The sequence below is a fragment of the Heloderma suspectum genome, chromosome 3 (assembly GCF_057233095.1).
Source record: "Heloderma suspectum isolate Gila_16-S chromosome 3, 16-S_ref, whole genome shotgun sequence".
NCBI classification, from domain to species: Eukaryota; Metazoa; Chordata; class Lepidosauria; order Squamata; family Helodermatidae; genus Heloderma; species Heloderma suspectum.
The window spans coordinates 217,277,790-217,301,334 of NC_139460.1; the positions used below are offsets into that span (position 1 = coordinate 217,277,790).

General features: G+C 41.1%; 1 protein-coding gene and 1 long non-coding RNA gene across 3 annotated transcripts in view; one reads left to right on the forward strand and one right to left on the reverse strand.

Moving 5' to 3' along the window:
- The window catches only part of LOC146350769 (uncharacterized), a 44,281-nt gene that overhangs the window by 12,152 nt on the left and 8,584 nt on the right, over window positions 1-23,545 (forward strand). The window lies entirely within an intron of this gene.
- The window catches only part of UBE2D1 (ubiquitin conjugating enzyme E2 D1), a 43,034-nt gene that overhangs the window by 9,235 nt on the left and 10,254 nt on the right, over window positions 1-23,545 (reverse strand). Inside the window, exons 1-5 of one of the 2 annotated variants that reach the window (XM_084845641.1) lie at window positions 11,530-11,615; window positions 9,645-9,708; window positions 9,521-9,552; window positions 4,693-4,770; window positions 3,603-3,708 (exon numbers count right to left, since the gene is read on the reverse strand). In XM_084845641.1, coding sequence (XP_084701767.1) covers window positions 3,603-3,708; window positions 4,693-4,770; window positions 9,521-9,552; window positions 9,645-9,708; window positions 11,530-11,532 — 283 coding nt within the window. In that variant the 5' untranslated portion in view covers window positions 11,533-11,615. Of the gene's footprint in view, window positions 1-3,602; window positions 3,709-4,692; window positions 4,771-9,520; window positions 9,553-9,644; window positions 9,709-11,529; window positions 11,616-23,545 lie in introns of those variants that run through there. The other variant, XM_084845640.1, reaches the window with a different exon arrangement.

Sequence of the window (23,545 nt, forward strand, 5' to 3'; positions counted from 1 at the left end):
CTGCAAATGGTACATACCATCAAGGTGCTTTAATATCAGCGCTACTGTAGAGGGGGTTACCCATGATGCTTGATGGTCTCATTAAGAGTTGGCAACAACGGTATAGCCTCTGGCTTATATGACTCTGCATTTACCGCATCAAAGACTGGGTGCTGTATGGATGGGGCAGCTTTCTGTGTTTCAAGCCCCAGTGCCTGTGCCATTCTGAGGACTTGGTCAGTGAATTGGCCCAAATCTTCAGAAGGAGAGATGGCTTCACTCACACCTATCATAGCATCAGGTGAAGAAAGTGAAAGTGGACCTGAAGACTTAGAAGTAGAGTCCAACTCATAGCCCTCCGTCTCAGACAACTGTGGTTCTGCTGTCTGTTGTGGGGTAGGCTTTGGCCCTGATACTGCTTCAGGGAGAGATGTCTATGTCTGAAACATAGTTTGTACTAGACTTTGTGGTGGTGGTACCAAAGGAAGAGTCCTTGGAGACCTATACACAGGAGGAGGCAGGGCCACCTGTGGACAGGGCTGTAATGACACTGGTCCCGGTAGCAGTGATTGATCTGGTGGTTTCGATACCGCAGCTGACCTTGTTCAGGATCCACTTTCTTCCCAACTTGGGTAATTTGGCAAGCGGCGATATTGCCATTCTGGTTCATCATAACACGTAGGCCACTGCATTGGCCTGAGATGCCTATGGTAAGACTGATGCCTTCCCCAGTCTGACTGTGGGGATCTAGACCACTCCCGGTACCAACCTGTCTCCAGGAGCAGGCGTATAAGCTCTGTGAGATGAATGTACAGAGTACAGCGATTCAGGCGATCGTTGACGCCTATCCCAGCCATGATCATAGTAAGTATCACTGGGCCGCAGAGGATGAAGTGCTGGTTGTCGAGGTAAGAGCTCTCTGATCTCACCCTCCGATGTGGATGTTAATAGGGGAAATTCCCGTTAGTGAATAGGCACTCTCGGTATGAGTGAGGATAGGAGTGGTGGTGTTGGTATGGACTTTGGTACCGATAGCGGCTCTATCACCAATCGCTGATCCCGAGGTGTTGTCGGGATAGAGGCAGGAGGCTCATCTCAAATTGGTGACTGTTCTGGTAGCAGTTGAAATTGAGGAGGAGCAAGAGCCGTCTGAACTTTCACTCGGTCCCAAGTGACTGAGAATTTTTGGCTCTCTTCTTTTGCTTCTTATGATCAGAAGACGAAAGGGTAGATTTTTTTTTAGAAGGCCTTGCCTTTTTTGAGATTCGTTTCACGAGTGTCAAAGTCAAAGACCAACCCAGTGTTGGAGGGTGTTGGGTGCCTGGTGAAGCACGATGTTGGAGGATTTGGACCCCAATGCTACAGGCTCTATTGCCCCTGTATGGGGTTGAGTAACTGTCTCCACCATTTTCTTAGGGCTTTCGATGGACTCAAAAGCCCTCTTCCATAAAGCAGCTTTAAGCTGATCAGATCTATTTTTCCTTGCCTGCTTTGATAAGGTGTTGCATTGTAGCCAAGTTCCCACAACATGCCCTTCCCCCAGGCAGAACAGACATAAACTCTGCCCATCTTTGTGAGGCAACTTAGCCCCACAATGGGTGCACTTTTTGAAAGGTGCCTGGAGGGCCATACACACTAATGACTATCACAAAGGCCACAGAAAAAAACCAAATAAAAGTAAAAATAAGGAAAGACAGAACAATGAGAGAAAGAGAAAAGATTGAATAAAAGCTCAGCTTTTTTTAATATTATTCAACGAACGAAGAGAAGTTCCCCATGAGGCGCATGCAGTGGCGGTCGAAAGAGAACTGAGGGAAGAGGCGGGAACCTGCTAAGGATACATACGCTGGATGGTGGGGGAGCGGTTCCCGCAAAAACTCCTCAGCTTTAGAAGTTTCCCGATTCGAGGATCCGCACTGGTGCAGAGCCCATGTGTGTGATGCACAGAGACCACAAAGAATTGGCCTGAACCAGGTCAGGGCTTTGCAACCTTACTCCCTTTTAGCAGTTCCACCATTCACAACTCATACTTCGAAAGTACATATCAGCCTTTACTCTTTTAAAGGTCTATGATCAATAAAGCATGCAGTGCTTTACACCCCTCTGTGCCCCACTCTGAAGCTTCAGAAATAGTGCAGCAGTTCCAAGATGTGCTAATCAAAATATGTGTCCCATATGGCTAGCTGCTTACTAAACATGCATTAGAGATTGAAAGAGCTACTTTAGGCACATCCAAGGGCTTGGACTTATCCTAGGGGGATATTTTACTTTAATTTAAAAAACAGCAGTCTACCATATCAAACTGCAACTTGATATTTGGCAATCCCCTCAGTTTCAAAAACAATTTGCCACATGGGAACTCCAGTTCCAGAAACACAAGCCCAAATTTCTGTTGCACAAGTGGGCTAACTGGCTGTGCATTCTCTTGATGCTGGCCTTAGTTTCTATGAATGTCTTGATAATAGAGCAAATAATTTAAAATGGTAATTAGCTCACAATTAAACACTAATTTTAGAGAGACTGTTACCAATATCCATTATTTTGACCTGGAATATCCCCTATTACAGATGTTTTAAAAAACAATTAAGCATTGCAACTTCATGAGACGCAAGTCATTTAAAACACTCTCCAACATTTAAGATGACTAGAAATAGGTGGATCTATCAAGTCCTCCTTTTTCCACCTCTATGTCCATTCCATACTAATGTGTGTTTAACAGATTTTTGGGCATATTTTTAAAAAAGTGTGCATTTTTCAAAGCGTACACATTTTTTGTATGCATACACCCTTTGACTAAACCATGTTTGTATGCATTTTTCTCTGCAAACTTTTAAAATGTGCAAATTTTATTGGATGTAATTTCCTGTTCTGTGGAACGCATCCTAAATGCAGAAATGTATGATTTCTGGAAGCGAAGTGCATCCAGTCTGCATCCATTTCCAGGTGCTGTGAATTGGAGAAATCCACCAAAAAATCTGAAGGAGTGGATTTCTTGCACATTCCTAAAGATAACTATATACATCTAGAGATGCTTCCCTTTTAAAAGTAAGGATCTGGCAGCTAACACAGACATTTTGTAGCATCACTGAGTAACTATTGATGTCCCTTTCATCTTTATTCCAAACTTTGGCTTATGTCATGTGCTTGAGTGGTTGAATTGAATAAATTGTTCATTATACTTAGGAACTTATCTAATATCAGCAGCTGAAAAAACACTATGAATGGCAAGTCAAACTTGGGCTTTACAGGTGAGGAAAATTTAACTTTGGCGGCACAATGCCTCCCGTGACCCCCCACTGCCAGCTTTCTTCCATGAGGAAACTATGCAACATGTGCTGTTCAACTGAGAGAAATACACTGCAAAGTGGGGGGATACTGATGTTAAGGAAAGGTGGGATTACTCCAGAGAACTGAGTTGCATTCTGTTGTAGTTGGCGAGTATGGGGATCAAGGTAGTTGGACAGTAACAGTGAAACAGAGTAAGATCCTGTGGAAACATTGGCAAAAAAAACACAGGTGAAAGGTGGCTTCCTTTAACCTAGACACTTTTGGCCACAGTTCATAATGGGAAATAAGGATGCTGGTCTAACATTGACCATGGTATCTTTTACAAGGAGAGTTACCTTTAGATACAGTCAGAGCAGGTGACCACTGTGACCTCAGGATATCAAGACAAATGCTCCCATTACTATTTATGTTTGGATGGTATATTTTTGTTGTGAATGCAATCTGCAACAGAAGAATTGTCATGTATTTTTACACTGTTCAAACCATATGCATTGCCCCTTTCATACACTATATTTCATTTCACTCTTGACATCTCAAAGCCAAAGACTTTGGCTTCATAAGCAAATAGTGACAGATTCTATTACGCAGTCTGTTACTAATGCACAAACAGGAGATATAAGCTCTGTTCGCTGGATAAGATATACAGCCACACAAAATGATTTAAGCTCTAGGTCTTCTTTTACTGTAATGTTTTATGTGTAATATACAACACATTCCAGTTAGAGTGAAGGTATTGAAAAATTAAGATAGTCACAAATGGGGTTAACAATCCTAAATGAGACAGAGCAAAGATACACTACAGCAGTTGCCTATTATAAGATGATAGAGATCAGTAGTTTTCAAAATGTGTTTGAGAAACTTGGGGTTCATTGGAAGCTTACCAATATCAGTAATGGCTGAAAAGCTTCCCTAAAAGACAGCTCAACCAGCACAATCAGGGGAGTGTTGGTTGTGCTATCTCGTCATTCTACAATCAAGCCCAAGAGGGCTGACCAGAAGGCTGGATAAACTGAGTGCTTTGTACGCTTCTCAGAATCTCCTGCAACATACAGAGGTTCCATGGCCAATAAGCTTATATAGACAGAGTTCCCTGCATATGAGCTTAAAAAAAACACACTGATTTGGCCATTATTTATGTACATAACTAAAGTACTGTAAACATTAAAACATTACTGAAACCACAATAAAACGTTTAAAAGAATGTTAATGGGGAAACAATATGGCTGCAGTCAGTATCTGTGTGTTGAATCCTTCTGCAAGTGTTTCACAAAACTCGCCGCTAGGTCCTCTTCTATCCTCTTGCTTCAATACTCTGTGCTATGCTGATCGGCATTTAACCCCACAAGAACTAATGAATCGAGAGAAATAGTGCAGCACTGATCTAAGAAGAGCAAAGTGGACTTAAGTTTGTTACAAAATGTTTACCTTTGGTGGTTTGAATGGGTAGTCTGTTGGAAAATGTACTGTGAGAAAAAACACTCCCCCTTGGTATGCACTGTCAGGCTGGAAAACAAGCAAACAATATAATGCTATCATTTTGTGCGCGAGATTCCTATCTGAATCTGAAGAATGTACACTGGAGCTATTTTTGTCCAATGACTCTGCAGCATATTGCCCCTAATTCAAAGCCTTTGTTCTCCTGTTCTTCAGCAGACATAGAATAGTGGTGATGACCACAGACTATGTTAAAAGAACCCAAATAATCACTGCAGACTAGGAGGCGAAAACTAACATTATTGACAGTCCAGAAAGGCGGATTCCATTGCACATCTGACATATCAACAGAACCAGGGCTGCTAGATTACAACCCAGAGGCTACTCCCAGCTTTAAGTCCACAAATAGCTACTTGAAGCACTGGTGCATTTTCCATTATTTTTAAACTATTTATTGCAATATCAAAACATGCAGCATGGCCGTAAATTCTGGAAACTGTGCACACACATTTTGTTAAAGAAAATGCCTGCATGTTCGAGTACAGTGTATCTACAGCTGAAATGTAGATGTTTCAAAAGAATGTTCTGCAGAAGATCCTTCTTTTCCCCATCGAGTAACAAAAGTTAATGAAGATCAAGAGGCAAGCTCACTCTAAACTGGAGCTTTAAGCAGGTAGGAACTAAACGAAGACCACCACAAAACAATGTAAGCAGAGACTTCACATTTGAGGACAGATTTAAAGCATCTTTTCTCCCATCCTTTTAATTAGGGAGTGTGCAATACAAATCAGTGAGGGTCACTTTTATATCTTTGACAACTTAAATGCCACATCATTATGTTCACCATGAAAAAGTATGCATGTCAATATGTTAATGCTCTTTTTAACTATCTTCAGCCTCTCCATTGAGCTGTTTATCTTCCCACTTTCAGTCTCCACTCCTTACTGAGTTCAGATGGATCATAACATTACATTAATGTAATTACCAATCATGTTGCGGGTTTTAAAAAATTAAACAAGAGGTGTGAGTGGTGATGGTGGTTGTGTCCCAATTGTGATCCACACTGCAGCGATGGGGAGGTTAGATCTTCCCTTCCCAGTTGTGATCTCAGTAACAAGTCCCATCTGTCATGATTAGCATCAGGGAAATGGCACCAACAGGAGGGCTTTTCCTAATGCTAATTACCCTGAGGAAGATGTTTACAGAGATCACATCTGGATCTCCACATGTTTTTGTTTTGTTTTATAATCTAATGTGTAGATAGGCATTCACACACTGAGGGGGTTTCAGATGCAGGTCATCCAGCACGGCTCTATGTTTGCCTGCAACAGGCTGGAAAAAACTGTGCAAATTCAGTGGTACTTATGAATCCTGGAAGAGAAGCAGTGTAGGAGCAGTGATGCATTACCCCATCCACACTTTTTGATATGCTTGGGAGACCTGGAACGCTCCCACAATGCAGTGGGAGAGAGCTTGTAATTCTCACAGGGGTGCACATGGAATCAGGGGTGGGGTTGCAATCGCTCTATGGGCCTTATGCTGTGCAGGCCTGCTTTAAATGGAGAAGGAGTGTTATGTTCCTTGTCTGTCAGATGTCACTAAGGCATTTTTATTTCCTTTGGTGGAAACAGCAGAACACAGATTTGCAAACTGCTAGACAGCTTGGTGGATGTTAGCATGCAAGTGCCAGAACATAAGTGGCATATGTTGCTTGCCACTCAGGCTTACCCAGTGAGACTAGCTACTGCCTTCAGATGTGTTTAAAGAGCATATTTAATGTAAGCAATGCTGAACTACAGAAAAATTAAAGATAGTGTTGCTAAGCAATTGTTGTGTATCACAAAGAGGCTATCTTTGTGCTTCCATAATGTCGCAGAAGACACTTTGAATATAGTCTTTCTCCTTTTGTCCTGATTATATGGTTATGAAGTGTAGAACCAAAAAATCACTGCAAGGAATTTTTACCCTAGATGTTAGGATATTTATCAATACCACATGATATTTTAATTGATAGCAGTGCAGAATATTATTTGGATTTTAGTTTTGTATGAACAATTTCAGTAAAGCCCAGAAGGTTACTTTTAGATTATTCTGCATCACCTCATGCAGTGATTCTGAAATCCATTCCAGAACAAACCAGACACACAGCATATACTCCAATTTCTAGATCTGGAAAGTCAGTCATGATACTAATGTTTGGTTGAACTCACCACGGCCTAGCATGGGAACTAAGTAGCAAGAGGCATTAATACTGAAGAACACAATGGACCAGTGGAGGTATGATACTGATTCCATTCACTGCCATTAAATTAGGAGCTAGCATTCAGGAACATCTGCTTCTTCCTTCCTTGAAACAAGTAATAAGTTCTCCTTCCAGTTAAAGGCTGACCAGTATTTCTGTACAATCTTGGACTCTATGGAGGAAAAGTGGTTTGCAAATGCAATAAATAAATACACCTAAGATCTGAAACCACTCCAGCTAGCAGTTTCAGATCTTGGTTAGACAGAAATATTGGGTTTGTAGGTGATCTTCCAAGTGCCAGGCACTGACCAGATGTGACAGCGCTAAGCAGGTCTACGTTTGTTATACCATGTGCTTCAGACCCTAGGTTAATGGGAAGCCTAAATAATTTTAACGACTTAACTGCAGTTTGTGGAAGGAGGAAACATTTGTCCCGGGGAGCTTAGGCTGATAAGAAGGGTGTGAACATTTCTAAGGCTGGCTCCTAATTTAACTGCAGGTAACAGATAATCAACATTATGCACTGCACTGAGCAGCCCTAGTGTGGACATTCATCTCTGAGCAGAATTGAAAGAAGAATAATAAAGAGCCTCCTTGACCTTGTGTTGTAACTTTATAAGCTAATTAGCAGTATAGCTATGGATGTGTTATTGGAAATAGACAATTATCTACCATGTTAGATGTTTTAATCATACAAGGCATCCAGCATTCTGTAGGGACGCTATGATCAATGCAAACAAGAGGATAGGAAACAGCTGTAGAAAAAAGCCAGAACACAAAGACAACAGTTGCACATATTAAGTTTCTGATGTGTTTGGAGGATATCTCTTTATCAAGGGAATTTCTTTTCTGTGCTTAGAAGCCTGTTTGGGACCATTTAAATCAGTGGAGGAGAGGGTATTGTAGACTGAATGAATAAAGCATACAGCAGTCATTACTGAGCCTTCAGTAATGTGCAGTAGTGAAGCTCAGGCAGTTATCAGAATACGGATGCTACAAGTATGTCCCTATTTTCATCACTGGAATGTTTGAAGCTATATTCCAGTAGTAGGCTTAAAACAATTAAAACTCTGCACCCACATTTGAAATTCAAGCTGGGAGAAGCTTAAATCTGCAGCCTGGATATGCTAAGTTGAAATTTCTCTTATTTTCAATAATATATTCTGCTATTTTGCGTATCATGGGAAGAGAAATCCCCACCCCTTCCACTGAAAGTCTTATTCAGCCACCTACCTGTCTTATGAGATTTCAAGCATGTCTTCACAGCCACATGGGCTAAAAAAAACTTGCTTGAAAGAAACAAAGCAGAGATTCCCAGGAAGCTGAATTTTGTACTCACTGCCACCTTCTGTACTTTTTCTGCACTCCTGTGGAACTGCAGCATACATAAATCCCTTCTTATATGAATGCAACTTTATAACCCCTCTTATCTGAAAAAGATAACTTAAAGAAAAAGATGGAGCAGAAAAGGAACCCAGCTCAAGTTCCTGCAGGACTTAACTTGAAAGATAGCCCAGCTCTGGAGTTTATTTTTACTGCCCTAAATTGGCCAGTAAGCATGCAGTATGATAAAATGTACCTCTTTTTAATGTACAAACTACCTTCCCTGACCCTTGAATAATCAGTCTGCTCCTTCACATCAAGGGTTCAAAGCAGGACTTGCATCCCAGGCCTGAGCTCCTATCTAACACCTTTCATCTTAGAAGTCTACCACAGTACAAATGTCATTTGCTAATTAAACTCTTTAGTTCTGGTAACTGCAAGATGGCTTTTGAAGGCTTACAGATTATACTGCAAGCCAAATACCAAACTATCTAGAACAGGGGTGGAGAACCTTTTTCAGCCTGACGGCTGGATTCCAATCTGGGAAAGGTCTCAGGTGCCGCATTCCATCTGTGGGCATGTCCAAATGCAGAGGGAGGGGCCAAAATGTGATAATTACTGATTTTAAGTCTACTCAGAATGTGCAGGACTGAATCACTCTGCAGCAGTTTCAAATACCAAGCATATGAATACCAAAGCTTTGAATGTCTACTCACAAGTAAGCAGGACCAGAAGCAAGCAGAACTGAACCACTCAGCAGCTTGTTCCCCAGGTCAGATGCTGATCAGAGATAAGAGCTTTTCCCTGCTGAGAGAGAGGGCAGGACCTGGAGAAGAAGTTGGTGGGCTGGATAGGCGACCCTGACAGGCCATCCCTGGCCCACACACCAGAGGTTTGCCATTCCTGACTTAGAATGTGCACAGTACTAAGAAAGTGAGCAGTAGGTCTGTTTCGGAATACATTAGTCATACTTTAATCCCACTGAAATCAATGAGACTCAAACTAGTCATGACTAACTTGTCCTATTGATTTCAGTGAGACTAAAGCATTTATTCTGATGCCAACCCAACTGCAACAACAAAAACCTAGACAAAAATGTTTAGTAGCAGGTTTTAGTCTGAATTTAACTCAATGTCTTATTGTTTAAAGGAAGCACAGAAATAAAGTCATTTCATCAGCAGATTCGGCTTACTTTATTATCATTATAAAGAAGTAATCTAAACATTAATTCAGTTATGTAAATTGCATACTTACAGGTCCCATAATAGTTGCTTGCCAATGGAACACTGAAAAACACAAAATATTATAAACCCTTAATAGGGTGAAAACATAACAAAATAGGCAAAAGTTATCTTGCCATCAACTATAAAGATCTTACAGTCATCTCCAACAGGTCCTGCTGAACAGTGTGCAGGTGGGTCACGTTGCAGATCACTTAGCTCCTACAGGAAACATGAAAACATTTGCAGTGTTACTTAAACAAACCCAAGATTAATTATCCAAATTTGGATCCTCTTTAGGTTTGATCAAGTGCTCCCAAAATGTACAACCAAAAATTAAAATGAAATGTTAATGAATGCAAGAGGATACAGTTTTATGAATGCACAGTGGGATGAGCACCAAGCAGAACAAGATTAGTGAGCTGACCCCCATACCTTCACTGCATATAGTTTACATTGTGTTTCCATTAACACAGCAAGTTGTCAAGGCAGTGGAATGCATTCTACAGTATTCTAATTCTAAAATTCTTATGAAACTGATGCAGATCTCATAAGACTTTGATACATGGATTTAAAAGCTCAAGTTGAAAATACAACTGGAAACAAAACTGGTTGATGATTCAGTCTGTGACTTGCACACAGCAATGCACTCTTTACACAACACTCTGGACGGAAAGGGGTTAGGAAAAAAGCAGAGAAGAACTGGATCATTCCCTTAATTTATGCTATTCTTGTTTCTGGTTTAGAATTTTATGGCCTACCAGACAATTTTATTTAATGACGAGAACTAGTGAAACTGGGATTTTTAAGAAGATTAACAAGTGTTTGGCTGCTGCAAATTTTACTTCTAACAGAATATACAAATAAGCATTTACATTCTGTTCTTTATATTATGTCAGAAAAGCAAGGAAATGCCAAATACTAGAGCATATTAAAGTGCACAATACTGACAACTTGGAATTTATCAGATCAAAGGATAATATATTATCATCAACTCCTTATTTAGCAGCTCATGCGAACTGTCTACTTGCATGAACAATGTGATTAGAAGGAAGAATTTGCATAAAGCCTAGGGGGGAACTCTATAGTTTGTTATAGAAAAAAACAGAATTGGGAAAACCTGATCCCTCTTAAGAAATGTTTTCACAAAGTGATTAGATAAAATTGTTAACTGCATTATAAAAATGCTAATTTCTGATTTTTTCTGTGGAGTTCCTTACGGTTTACATCCCATTTCAAAACCCAAACTACCACTTTCCTTTGTTATCCACAAAATGGAATTCCTCTTTTCAATTTTTATTTTATTACCATTTGCAAACAGGAGCTTGCTGTTCCATCTCCAACATCAGGTATGAATTTTGTGCACCGCTAACTAAATTATGCGTATTTTATTTTATACCCTACACTGTCTGCTCTGAAGAACCTATAAGGCAGCTTATACAAACTACAAAAGCAACAAAATAAAATATATTTGAAAAGCATCATCATATAAAAGTTCAATAAAAGCAGAATTGTGTCAACATCCAAACACTTCCCTTAAGAGTCAAGTTTCCATTGCCTGCGAAAAGGTGGGCAGTGATTGGCCAAGTAGGCCTCCTTTGTGAGAGAATTCCATAAGCCTAGTGCTGTGTCTGAAAAGGCTCCAATTCTACTGCCCATCTGCCTCACTTCTGAAAACAAGGGAACACGAAGGAGGGCCTCAGATGCTGATTAGCACGCACAACTAAATAGGTCTTCATTTGGTAAAGCAATGGTGTATTTCCATTCCCCATAAAATTCCCTTTTCCTATTGAGTCTTCAACATTTCCAGGAAATTTATACCTCCAAACCTGTGCAATGCCACAGTAGCAATTTCCTTGAACAGCAATTTTTCTACTTTCAGATACACACTATTCATGGAAGTTCTCTCATGATACAGTGTTCATGCCCATGCCACTCACAAATAAATGGTTAATTGTAATGTATGAACTGGTCCTTAGCTAAAGGTGCTTCTCAATACAATGATAACTATTAAGCCCAACTCCAGCAGATATATGGTCTTACCATATAGAGTCCAATTGGAATTAGTTGATTATTTTTCTAGTCTTCGTATTCAAGTTCATGTACAATCATGAATGAGCATGGCTTTTCTATAATTTTTATAAAAACAGAACAATTTCTAATAGCAAATAACAATGTTGGCCAAAATGTACTTTCTTACTATATGACATTACATTTTTCTATCACAGGTGCTGCAATTTGTTATTTAGGGGTAACCAGAAAGCAGATCTCCAGATGTTTTGGACTTTAACTCCCAGCATTCCTGACCACTGGCATGCTGGCAGGGGCTTTTGGAGGCAACCTTCTGCCCACCCCTGGTTTAGGCTTATTTACAATATTTGTATACCGCTCCATATCTAAAATAGATTTCGGAGTGGTGAACACAAAAGATAAAACAGTAAAAGAATAAAAAGATTAAAAGATTAAAGATCAAATTATGCTTTTTAAAAAACATAATCCTAATAGAAACCGTGACTGCATGACTGATCAATTAAGGAATGCCTCCTGGAACAGTGCTGTTTTCAGGAGGTTCCAGAATGGTGCCTGCCTGACCTCCAGGGGCAGGGAGTTCCAAAGAAAGGGGGCTGACACACTGAAGGCTCTTCTCCTGGTGGACCCCAATCAGGCCACAGGTACATGTGGAACCAGCAAGAGCAAATCCTCCGATGACCTCAGTGACTGGGCAGGTTGGTATGAATAGTTTTGTTGTTCTTTGGCTCAAGCCTTATCAACCTGCTTTACAGAAAAGGGTCACAGTGAAAACATTTAACATACTGTTTTCAAATTTAGTGTAATTTCAAGTGGAAAAACCATACAACACATCAGCTTGTAATCACTGTATTCAACTTGATGCAAATCTTCATTACAATGGGCGGGATCCAGATTTAGGTGCGTGCATGTGGGCTGGCAGAAGCAGACTTCCCCTCTCTGCTTATGGAAGATGCCTCTGCCTGATTTTTGAGGAATTCCCCTTTCCTTCACAACACAGCCCACCCCATTCAGCAGGATCCTCCAGCCCTCCATGTAGCATTTTCAGGTTCTGGAGTGCCTGAAGGAGGAGAAGGGAAGGAGAAGGCAGGGAAGTCTGCAACTGCCAGTCCATTAAAAAAGGTAAAGATGTCCCCAACCAGTCGTGTCCGACTCTAGGGTGCGGTGCTCATCCCCGTTTCTAAGCCGAAGAGCCAGCGATGTCCGAAGACGCTTCCGTGGTCATGTGGCCAGCATGACTGAACACCGAGGTGCACAGAACGCTGTTACCTTTCCCGCCGAGGCGGTACCTATTTATCTACTTGCAATTTCTTGCTTTCGAACTGCTAGGTTGGCAGAAGCTGGGACTGAAGACGGGAGTTCACTCCATCACGCGGCACTCGGGTCTTGAATTGCTGTCTTGTCGACCTTCCGGTCTGCAGTTCAGCGTCTTAACCACTAAGCCACCGTGGCCAGTCCATGCCAGGCTGGTTAATGCCAGTCTGGTTAATGCCAGTCCATTAGCATGTACCTAAATCTGGATGCAACTCTTGGTTACTGAATGGGAGCAGATGGGAATTTTTAATTCACAATACATCTTAACTAATTACTGGCAGTACAGCTCTTAAGTCTTTCTTGCCTAAAAGGCAACACTAAATTGGAAATAATAGTTAGTAATAGCTTTTAGATGACTACCTGCAGATAGTACCAAACAGCATCAAGATTGAGTTTCAGGCAATGCTATGATTAGAAAAGATGACACTCCAGTGAATGGTCATTTAAAGCTGGAATGGGGTTTTTTCCCTGTTTCTTACTTGCCCTTCACTGTAATCCCCCCTCCCAACATGCAAGTTGGCTTCAGTTCAAGGACAAAATTCTCAATATCAGAAGGTGCATTCAGAAAATATGGTGAGCACAATCCACAATATTAAACACTTGCAGATGCCAGTGATTTAAACTGGACTCATTTTCATTGGGCTCAATAGGTAATACCCAACATTGTATGAGTGGACTTTTCCTTCCTCTCCTCCCGCTGCAGCCCCTTGTACCTCCCTAAATCTGCTTTGGAGAGTCCCTTCACACTGGAGCGTATTTGAGGGGGCACAAGGGGCTGCAGGGGAGGGTTGAATCCATTCCACCGACAGATGCCATTCCATCAGGGAAAGATATTGGTAAAATGTAAAATTTCTGGAAATTTTGAAGCCGGGGGGGGAGGGGATTTTTTTTCCTTCCCTCCTCCCGATTAAAAAAAGTGGAAATTTTGGGAATAGTTGGAATATATACAACACTCACTTTCTTATCAAACCTGAACCTACAGTCAGGGCCAGAAATATTGGAACAAGCATAACTGTTTTGGCATTTGGCCTCTGTACACCACCACATTGAAGTTGAAAGGAAACACACCCAGATGGGAGCGAAGTCAGGACTTTCAGCTGTAATTCAAGGGGTTTGACAAAAGTGGGGCACTAACCATTCAGGAAGGACAGCCAGTGGCAGACCCCCCCCCCATCATTGATGGCTCATAATAATGGAACAAACCAACATCATTTCAAACTTAAGGGTCGCCTTTAATACCTGGATGAAAATCCTTTGCAGTCAATGACTGCCTGAAGTCTAGAACCCATGGACAGGACCAAATGCTGAGTTTCCTCCCTTGAGATCCTTTGCCAGGCCTTTACTGCAGTTGCCTTCAGCTGTTGCTTGTTTGTAGGTCTTTCTGCCTTCAGTCTTGTCTTCAGTAAGTGAAAAGCATGCTCTATTGGGTTGAGATCAGGTGACTGACTTGGCCATTGAAGAACATCCCACTTCTTTGCCTGCAGAAACTCTTGGGTAGCTTTTGCTATATGTTTTGGGTCATTATCCATCTGCAATATGAAGCGGCATCCTATCAGCTTGGCAGCATTCGGCTGAATCTGAGCAGAAAGTATAGCCCTATAGACTTCAGAATTCATCTCGCTGCTTTTATCAGCAGTCAGGTCATCAATAAACACCAGTGACCCGGTTCCATTGGCAGCCATACAAGCCCATGCCATAACACTGCCTCCACCATGTTTGACAGATGATGTGATATGCTTTGGATCATGAGCTGTTCCTTTCCTTCTCCAAACTTCTCTCTTCCCATCATTCTGGTACAAGTTAATCTTGGTTTCATCAGTCCAAAGAATCTTATTCCAGCACTGGGCAGGCTTTTTTAGGTTTGCTGGCAAAGGCTAATCTGGCCTGTCTGTTCTTGAGCATTACCAGTGGTTTGCACCTTGTTGTGAAGCCTCTGTATTTACAGTCCTAAAGCCGTCTCTTGACTGTAGATATTGATAATGGCATGCCTACCTTCGCAAGAGCATTCTTGACCTGGCTAGATGTTGTGAAAGGGTTCCTCTTCACCATGAGCAGAATTCTGCGGTCATCCACTTTAGTTGTCTTCCGTGGTCTGCCAGGCATCTTGCTGTTGCTGAGCTTGCCAGGTAATTCCTTCTTTTTCAGGATGTTCCAAGCTGTTGTATTGGCCACTCCCACTCTTTTTGCTATCTCTCTGATGGGTTTATTTTGTTTTCTCAACCTAATGATGGCCTCCTTCACTCACATGGACACCTCTTTGGACCTCATGTTGGGAGTTGCAGTGAACAGCCACCAAATGCTAATGTAACACTCAGAACCAACTCCAGACCTTTTATCTGCTTGATTGGTCATGGGGTACCCAGGAAACAGGCCACACCTGGCCATGCAGCTGCTTGTCAGCCATTTGTTCCATTACTTATGAGCCACCAATGATGGGGGGGGGGTGTATGCCACTGGCTGTCCTTGCTGAATGGTTAGTGCCCCACTTTTGTCAACCCCCTTGAATTACAGCTGAAAGTCCTGACTTCGCTCCCATCTGGGTGTGTTTCCTTTCAACTTCAATGTAGTGGTGTACAGAGGCCAACTGCCAAAACAGTTATCCTTGTTCCAATATTTCTGGCCCTGACTGTATTTTACTGCCTGAACATAAAATCCATCATTTAGAGCTTATGTAACTTACATGTTATTCTATCTGGCATATTTATGAAGTTTACAGTACAATTTTATTTACCTATTTAAATATTTTTCTACGCTGCCTTTTATTGTAGAGACTCTCCCAAGGCAACTTACATAAAAGAATCCTATGCATGTTTACTCATAAGACAGACCTACTCTGTTTAGTTTAACTTACTCCCAGGTAAGCATACACAGGATCGTAACCCCAAAAGTATAAGTGCCTTAGTTGTGTATAAGCAAATTTGTAAATATACTTTATATTAGGGAGAGATGCAAATGGCTACATCCTATACTACCTGAGCACATGTGATTGCCATCTGACAAGTAGGAAAAAATAAATGTTGAAAGTAGAAACCATAAATTTTGTAGGAAACGAAAGAAATATGTTACTTGGAGAGAAAACGTCATGGTACTAAAGACTAATAGCATAGTTGGATGTCAAGTTAAACTTTAGAACACTAAAAATGTACATACAGGAATATTTTTTTCTAATGCTGCAGATTGTCTTACATAAATGTTTTCACACTACACATTTTAATGAGTAAAACCTTATCGTAAAAAGCATTTCACTCATTCCAAAAAAGAGAAAAGAGGACTTTTTTCAGTGTTCCCCAGTTTCCAATTTTTCTGCTGAAAAAATTATGTTGGGGAAATAAAATGCTTCCCAAATTTTTCCAGTCTGCTTGCCATCCCCTCACCTCAAGGCCTTCATATCTCTACAGACAAGAGGCTATTTACAAGCCTGACCTTGAGTTCAAGGTAAGGACCCACTTTAGTTTACATTTCCCTCACATTTAATTCATTTTAAGGAATCCTTTAAGCCAAATGACAGGAAAACACCATGCACCAAAATTCATTTGCCTTTCTCCAAACTATACTGGGATAGTTTGGATTCACTATACTGGGATTCACTCTGTATTCTGATATCTGAATACAGTAGCGACCATGTTAACACTCCTCACTTAATAATTTCCTTGACCTTCTAAAAGGGGCATTAAAGTGTTACTTAACTACTTGTGACTAATTTTATTCTGAGGAACAAGCTGCATGCCAGTCCATGGAGGTCACTTCAGTGTACACTTGTCTGAAGAAACCAATGGCAAAATCTTTTAGAAGTACAAGTTCCCCTTTTAATCCCAGTGTTCAGGTTTCACTGAGAGGGGAGAACTTATGTATGCAAAGCCCAGATATTACCAGTTCAAGAGAGGATCCACAGGGGTCAGATTTCCAAGCATCATGAAAGTTGGAGCCAGCAAGCTCTTAAACAAAGCTGCAGAACTGCAAGTACAGGAAGACCTGTTGTCATGATTAGAGTTTCCAGCTTCAGATGAAGTTGGACATCCCTAAAATGCTGGCTATTCTAAAAACTTCAAGCCTTCTACTTGGTTGAAACATAGATGAAACTCTTAATTATCGATGAGTAGCAAAATTGCTTTCGTATGCTGGTGCTCAACATGTGTACAAGCAATAGCATAAACTCAACTATTGACACTAAGTATATGGTGATATTATACCTGGAAAACACTATAAGTTAGACCTTTACTAAAATTCAAGAGGAATAGTGAGTCCCATAAGAGATGCTATTATCCTCTCAATATATAGATGGGGAAAACTCTCTGAATTTCACGCTGGATGCTAAGAAACACTATTCATTCTGTATGAAAAATGTATACTTACATTAAATCAGGCCTGTACAACTTGTAACCAAAAAGAACAGATACAGCCAGGCAACATATTCTGACCTCTAAGCTCAACAACTTGCCTGTTTTCCCAGTCACTAGCAGGCAGCAAAACAGAAGATTTAACAAGCCCCTAGTGGGCTGCATTTGGCTTGTTGGGTCAGAAGCTGGTCAGATCAGGTCAGCATTAGAGTGAAACAGTTCAAGTGTAGGGTTGGTGGCACTCTGAAAGGGAGATGACTTATAGCATTTCTACATAAGAGAACTTTTGAAAGGAAACCAAATATTATTGCCATGTTCACTCAGTCGTTCTTTACATTTCTATACTGCCCAGTAGCCAAAGCTTTCTGGGCAGTTGTCAAATTTCCGAACTCTAAAATACAGCACAATAAAACATACTATAAAGCCCAAAATGATGACTGCAGCATCAGAGGCCTAAGTGGTGGCAAGATGCATTTTACTGGACCAGTTATTCAAAAAGAACAGAGCAATCTCATTTACCTGTCCCAGCATCAACTGGATACTGTTGCCATAGTAAAAGGAACTATCAAGTCCAGAAGGACAACTAGCTAGTCTACTAAGAAGTTTTCACCTGAAAGAAGGAAAGCACACCTGAGCTCTGCTGCAGCTCACATTCATCCAAGGAAAGCTTTGTGCAGCATATATTCCTGGGAAATATACCCAGTAATAGAATCCAAAAAGGTGTACTTTTTATTTTTTTTAAGGACCTCTTACGCTACTATTAACCTTGGTAGTTTCTCAGAAAGTCTACCATAGGTCAATAAATCTTCATGTGTTTACTAGATGCGAAATATTTTATTATGCTCACTATAGAAAAGAAATTAAAGTGGTCTATATCACACAGTGTTACAGGCTACACAAACTTAAATCTGGATGAAATAGCAGTAGTACATGCTTAATAAAGAACAGTGTTAGAAAAATGACCAATAACTTATGATCCGGATGGCTACACATTTGACACTAGCGTCTAAAAATTTGAATTTGCCAATCATGGGAAGACTAGTTTTTAAAAGTATTCAACCATTCAATGTGCTCAACTATTCTGATTCTTATTTATTCATATTCACTTATGAGTCACTTCTCTGAAAAAGTATTGTCCAAAATGAAAAAAACAGTTACCATAAACTGAAAATGCAAAACACACAGGTTGTTTTGAAGATGTTGCTGCAATATATTACTGTGAGGAAATAGTACAGTCTATTATAGTAAATAGCCAGCAGTATATTACCGTGGGAACTGCTGTAGAAAAGCTTCCACTCTTATAACATTCATAGCTCCAAATTCTGCAGGGTAGTTCCACGTTATGTCATTTTTCAGCAGGATCTCATGTTAGTTCTAAATATTCCAGCAGCGATAATACAAACAGTTTCAGGATAGTGAGTTACTACTCCCACCCATAAAGCCATAAGTCTACTACGTACTTTGACTGACTACCATAGGATGAAATTATCATGCATATAATCCTGAAATGTTGTTCCACCTGAAGGGAGAACATACCATTTCAAGCATAGCATCATTGCATATCTACCGGGAATCTATTGTATACACGATGAAATGCAGGATAGCACTGTGTTATGTTTGCTCAAGTGGCACCTTCCAGTTGTCACATGTCCAAATCAACTATTTTGCACATCAGAAACTCGTGTTTGTAGTGGCTGTACACTGCTGTTGCAAGGTAATTACCAGCTGTTTCACTGTACAATTACCACTGTTTACTGGACAGGTGTGCCACACAAATAAAGGATCCTTTTACTTCAGTTTTTATATGTCTAACACAGCACATGACTGATTTGAGGAATCTGCAGAATTATCTAGAAAAATGTTGATAGAAGATGATTCGCACATATCATACACTATTTCCTTGTGCAGTGTGTTAAATGCTCTTTATGAAAAGTGTGAAAGCTGCTCTGTTTGTATATTTCTTTGATTATAGCTCCAGGTTTTGATAAAAGTTCTATGTTTTCAGAATCATTTAGGGCGCAATCCTATGGATAGTTGGCCACTTCCAAACTCGGAGACAGCTGACTATCCAATGCAGGGCGGGAGGAATACGAAGGGGATCTTCTCAGCACTCCGGCCACCCTGCATTTGTGGCCAGACAGCTGATTTTGGCTGTCTAGCTGGGGACCTCAGAGGGAGAGGTGCAGGGGGGGGGGGAGGCTGTACAGCACTAAAATAGGAAACATCGTAACGACACTTCTGTGGTCTCCTCCCCTCCCCTGGGAACACCCCCCTTTTGCCCACTTTGTGCTGCAGTTACGAGCATGGAGACAGAGACGAACTGCTCTGCCTATGAGGCAGCAGGGCAGGGAGTGGGAAGTGAGGTTTCTGGGAGCCGAGCTTGGCTCGGCCTCCAAGCTCGGTTCCCAGAAACCAAAAAATCCTATGGCTGTCTAGACACTGTCTAGTGGCCACAGGATTGATACCTTCGTAGTTTACAATGAAAAGCAACGTAATAAGCTGCACTGATTTTTTCTTTTAACAAATTGTGGAACATTTTCACCATACATGTTGCTAGAGGAACATCAGCAGATCTTCCCTTAGCTTCTTATGCTTTCAAGCTTGACTACTTTCATGATGCTTGAGAATCTCCAGTTTAGACGGACCAGTGTAACCAGTTGCTTATTTGGATGATTTATCATGAGTAGGATTGTTCTCGCAAGTGGAGCAGATGAGTGTGTTCTGTTCCTTGCTTATTTCTAACCGCAAGAACTGTGAAAGCCATTATTTTTGAGTTTTTCTAGGTCCAACAGATTTTCTTGTCACTTCTATGGCAACTGTCAGTACTACAGTTATCTTCTTAACCCAGATTTGAATCAAAATTGTATGCTTTCTTTTACAGCAGATGGTAAAATAACATTTTCAACTGAATCCTGGTCACCAAGGGCTTCACAGTTTCACTGTCCCTCCTCTTGATAAAAATGGCAGCATTCATGTTTGTTTTGTTGCGTTGTTGATACCTTTGCCACTATTGTGCCTGTGTAGCTGCCCTTTCCGCTCTGAATCCTCTTATATGACATGGGAATCTGTCTGACACAAGCAAGGAACTCTTTCTGCTCTGTCCTGAAAGCAAGCAATAGGTATCCTCCTCCTCAACATAGTTCAGTCATAACACTCACACACACATACCCTTGCCTGGTATTTAAAACTGACAGTGAGTCCCACATATTCGAATGTATTATTTTCTCCCACATAAAATCCTTGTTTTTTGTTTGAATGCTATTACTTTCTCTTTTGGGAAGTCACACTGAGTTCAATGGTGCTTACCCCCAAGTAAGCATGCAGAGAATGCATGCAAGCTAATCCCAGTCAAAGATGAGAAGAATTTCGCTAACCTATCTTCCCACATATACCTATTTATAGGTATAGACTATAAATAGGATTTATAGGTATGGTCTATAAATAGGATTATAGGTTGTAATCCTATACCCCATTGCCTCAAGGTAAGCCCCGCTGAACTTAATGGGGCTTAACTTCTGAGCAGAGATGTATATGATTGCACCTAGTCATTTTAAAGCACAGAGAATGAGAAGCAGAAGCTAGTCAACTTTTCTCCACTTCACAGAAGCTTCATGGAACAAGTCATGGGATATGCCCCCCCCCCCCCCGCAAAGCTAGACAAAATGTTTCAGTGTGTATTTTCATCCCCCAGAAATGTTTTTGTTCAGGGTTCCAGATTTGTGCACGTGTACAAATTCACAGAGATTTGTCTAATAGATTTACTCAGCACCCCACTTTGGCAACTCATGTTTCATTCTTCCCTTCAATAATCCACCTTTAGACACCGCTAAGCCAGAGATCTCAGTACTTCTCTTCGCATCATCACTGATTTGTTTGTTCACCCTCACCTACAAACAAGGTAACCAGGGAAGAAAAAGGCAAACCCAGAAATGGTGGTGGTGAAGGCAGGGGTGGAGAATAGTTTGCATAGTTGAATGAGCCTGCTGCATGAGGAAGACAACAACTAAGAAAAGGGGCTAGTGACATGGTGATGGGACAGATGCTGCCAGCCACCTCCAAGAGTGCCTGCGTGACTATGGCTTGGCTAGGCTGCTGCTTAGTGCTGCAACCACCCATTGCTCACGCTATTGGAGTGGTAATGAAGGCTCGGTGACTTCTTTTACCTTCCTCCTCCCCCTGGAGGGACAGTGAAGCTTCTCTGGGGCTGCCAGAGATGGTAAGAGATGGAAAATAATGGCTTATTTTCATTCCCCTTCCCCAATAATCCAACTTTATATACTGGCCAAACCAACCTCCCTCTCTTGCACATGCACTTTTACTTTACAGACCCCCGCTCCCCAGTCCCTTGTGTCTCCACTGATTCCCCCACACACCCACCTAGAAACAAGAGAAGAAAAAACAGCAGCAGGGTTAGGAATTTGGAACTACTGGAGATGGAAGGAGTCAGAAATGTATTCCTCCTCCTTTGCCCAGGTAACACACTGATTGCATGGGGCTGGCCCAGGGCAAGGAGGTGGTGCTTGGATGCAGTGCTACCTGTCCTCCTGGGGCTTGAGCTGCACATGCAGCTTAGCATAGACTGCAAGTTCTGCAGGTAACTGTTGCTGTTTCCTGCCCCACCTACTGCCACCAAAGTTGCCAGCACAGCTCCCCTTCTCCCTGTAGGGAAGAGGCTGGGATTGGAGAGCTCCTGTACAGTTAAGAAGATTCTTGCTCTGTTTAGGGGAGAGGGAAGCAGTCCTACTCATCTTCACCAATACAACCTACTCACCTCCACAAAATTTTTGACAGCCAATGGAAACCAGACAAGGGCTAAACTATAAGGCTGTTCTAGACACCCAAAATATTGCCTCCATCCCCTATCTTCCATTGCAACTGGTAATATCAACCGATAGCAGCCTTTTGACTACATAGGAGGCATCTTCATGATGGAGAGAACATTCTCCTTAGTATCAACTCCATAATTATGGAACTCTGCTTCCCTGCAAGCCCCCTAAAATATGAGCATCTTTTGGATTATCATCTTTCTATCTGGACTGACTTACAGAACCCATAATTAAACTAGTACTGGTTAGTTTTACATCACTCTCCAAAGGCTGGGATTTAGTATTTTATTTCAGTGGATTTTTAAGTTGCCTCTCCACTCAATGAGTGCTTGAGATATACAATTAAAAACAAAACAGAACAGGCAATTAAAAAGACAGGGATCACTACAAATTAGAGAGTGCTGTTAAGTATCAGAAGCTTGGCTAAACAGTCTCGTCTTAACCAACCTTCTAAAGAATGAAGAAAGAGCTAACTCAGACTTCCTGTGGAGGGCGTTCCACAACTGGGGTGCAGCTACACAAAAGGCCCTCACATGCCCACCAACCTCAGTTCTTTAGGAGGTGGGACATGGAACAGGGCCTCAGATGATGACTGCAGATTACAAGTTCATATGGGAGGAGGTGGTATTTCAGATAGCCTGGCCCCAAGCCATTTAGGACTTCATTAAGTAAGAACTAGTACCTTGAATTGGGCTTGGAAACAAACTGGAAGCCACTGTGTTAATGATCTGTAAACTGCAAAACTTTATTTTTTATATTATATTTTCAAGTGCTGTTACTGGTTTGCATCTCTTGGAATGAGTTCAGGAGGCTACACTGAATACTTCATTGTCGAGTGAACTATTTTAATTTCTAGTTCTAAATATTAAGTTCAGCACATTTGTAGTATATAGCTAATGTGACATTTCAGACAGTTATGGCTGATGCAAGAAAATGGAACTATGAACTGTCCATAATCCCATTCTTCTTAGATTTTACAGCACACTGTTGCTTAGTTGGTAAAATGCAATCAGAGAAAACTAGAAAGCTTGTAATTGCATATATAGTTAAAAACACATGTCATTCAGTTGTGCCTTCAGAAACAAGATGAAAATATCAGGATTCTTGCATACCCAAGAATCAAAATGTATTTCATGGCAAGTATTAAAAATGGCTTAAACCAAGTGTCTTCTGCTATGAAGAATTCTTTGCAAACTTATTTTTCAGAAACGTTTCAAGTATGAAGGATTCAAGTGTCTCCTTAGAATCCTGATAAGAACTAAAAGGCATTTTAAAAGTGTTTCTCAATAAAATTAGGGCTATGGGCAAATCTTGGAAATTCCTTTCTCCTTTACAGCAATGAAGAAAGAGCACTTAGGCCAAAGTATCTGATGTTGCACTCACAACAGATAAAAATGGAAGTCTTAATAGAAATGTAAATAAGATGCATTGCCCACCAAGACCAAGACAGAAGTTCTGCAGATGAACTGTGTGAATGATTCACTGACTTGCCAAACCTCAAATAGAGCCTGCAGAGTTTAAAATTAGCACCCTAATAAAGGACAGCTTCACTGA